Consider the following 1994-nt stretch of genomic DNA (forward strand, 5'->3'; position numbering starts at 1 on the left):
TTTTTCGCTTCCTTAAATAGAATATAAAAGAAAATAGATTCTAAGAAGCTTAAGTGTTTTGTCATAATTGCCATTGTTAAAATCTTTATGAATGAAGCATATTTTTATAAAATCTAGTACAATGACTCTATAACAGGTTTTAGGTTTGGCATATTATTCGTGAAATTAAAACAACTAACATAACTAGCATTAATAAGACAATCACTTGTAAAAGATTTGACAATCTTGATTTCATGCAATTACATTTACATATGCATAAATAACACTAATGACACAAACAAAAGCTATCAACATTTCCAATAAACATAAAACCAAACTTTGTATTTTGTTGCACACCAATAAATCAAGAAAATATTTCAAAACCTAATAATTGTAGTATGAATCATCAATCATCTTCTTAAGCTTGCGTGTCATCACCAGGGAGTGAAAGCAGAGATTCTGTATACACTATCGATGGGGATCCACGTGAAACTGCACTATCTGGAAAGCATCTGTATGAGGAACCCTCGATAAGCTCTCCTTTGTCGGTATACCTCAACAATCTAGTCCCATCTGTTACGATGATATCACCATTTTTTGTAGAGCATATCGGAGAAAATTGATGAGGAGATAGGATTTGCACAGGGAATACAATAGCCTTAATCCAAGACGAATTCACATTGTATTCTTTCATCAACCATATTTCAATTATACTAGTTTCACAATCCATAGCCCATAAACTAAGAAATTCTTGATATACCCACAACTCATAATGATCACACTTATGGCCTACACCATTTGGATATGGCATATCAAAAACTTTCCTTTCGGTTAAATCAAATGCAATAATAACTTTCATCAATGAATCTGAATGCACAGCCACCCAATGAATAGCATCGTTAAAGAGCGAGCCCACTCTGGGCTCTATCTTGTCGATCGTATAAAGGAAGTAAATATCCTCAATTTCCTTCCACTTGTTATCTTTCAATGAGAAATATTCCAAACGTGAAACATCTTCCTGGGCTAGAATACAGGACAATGAAACCACCAAGTAATCATCTCTCAACTGATCATATCCGAAACCATATAGATAATATAAATCACATAACTCTAAATTTGTTTCAAATTCACCAGGAGCTAAAGGTATTTGTTTATGAACTTCGGTGCATGGATTAAATATGCAGAAACTGGAAGAATATTGGAAAAATATAAAGCCTCTACACGAACTTATAATTTGAATAAGAGAATCAGCTTGGGGATGCAAAAAACTGAACCGTTTAACAGAAGCATTCTCTAAGTCAAGTTCTTCTTCAAAATCTATAGATGTTGTTTGGCCTAAATCATTTGATATGAACTCAATTTTACGAGTGTGTGTTGTAAGTTGAAAATGTGATTTAGCAAAATTGGGGTCAGAGATAAGAGAAAACCATGATTTAGAAACACATTTAAAACGAAGAAGAGACTTCACTGGTAAACTTAAAAGGATTGAAGTTATCAATTCTTCAGGTACATAAGATTTTAGTGGTGTCACTGTCGTCGTCTTGGTCTTTCTCTTCTTCTTGTCCATGCGTATTTGTCCTCTTCCTCGTTTTCTCCTTGTTTTCTGCGCTAACAGCATGAAGGTTATGAACATTCTCATTGTTTTTTGTCCTAATAAAGTTAAGAAGAAAACAAACAATTGCAAATAAAATGAGGATTTTGATAAAAAAAGAAAAGAATAAAACAGTCCAATTTAATTTATTTTTTGCTATAAATATGTTTTTAAAAATGATATTATTTTTTATATAAAAGGTATTTTAAAATTATTATTTTTCTTTATATAGACATTTATTTATTTATTATGACTTTCTAATAAAAAAATCAAATTTAATTTATTTTTTGCTATAAATGTGTTTTTGTAAAAGATAATAATATTTATATAAAAGGTATATTAAATTTTTTATTTTTCATATTTATAGACATTTATTTACTTACTTATGATGGTCTTTTTATTTTTTTAATATATATATATATAT

At 29.9% G+C, this 1994-nt stretch overlaps 1 protein-coding gene across 1 annotated transcript; it reads right to left on the minus strand.

The window, feature by feature from the left end:
• Window positions 1-397: 397 nt before the first annotated feature.
• Window positions 398-1618, minus strand: LOC131633994 (F-box/kelch-repeat protein At3g06240-like). The gene has a single exon (XM_058904663.1). The coding sequence runs from the start codon at window positions 1616-1618 to the stop codon at window positions 398-400; it is 1221 nt and encodes a 406-aa protein (XP_058760646.1).
• Window positions 1619-1994: the final 376 nt, after the last annotated feature.

Source organism: Vicia villosa, unplaced genomic scaffold (assembly GCF_029867415.1).
Source record: "Vicia villosa cultivar HV-30 ecotype Madison, WI unplaced genomic scaffold, Vvil1.0 ctg.001202F_1_1_1, whole genome shotgun sequence".
In the NCBI taxonomy this organism is placed as follows: Eukaryota; Viridiplantae; Streptophyta; class Magnoliopsida; order Fabales; family Fabaceae; genus Vicia; species Vicia villosa.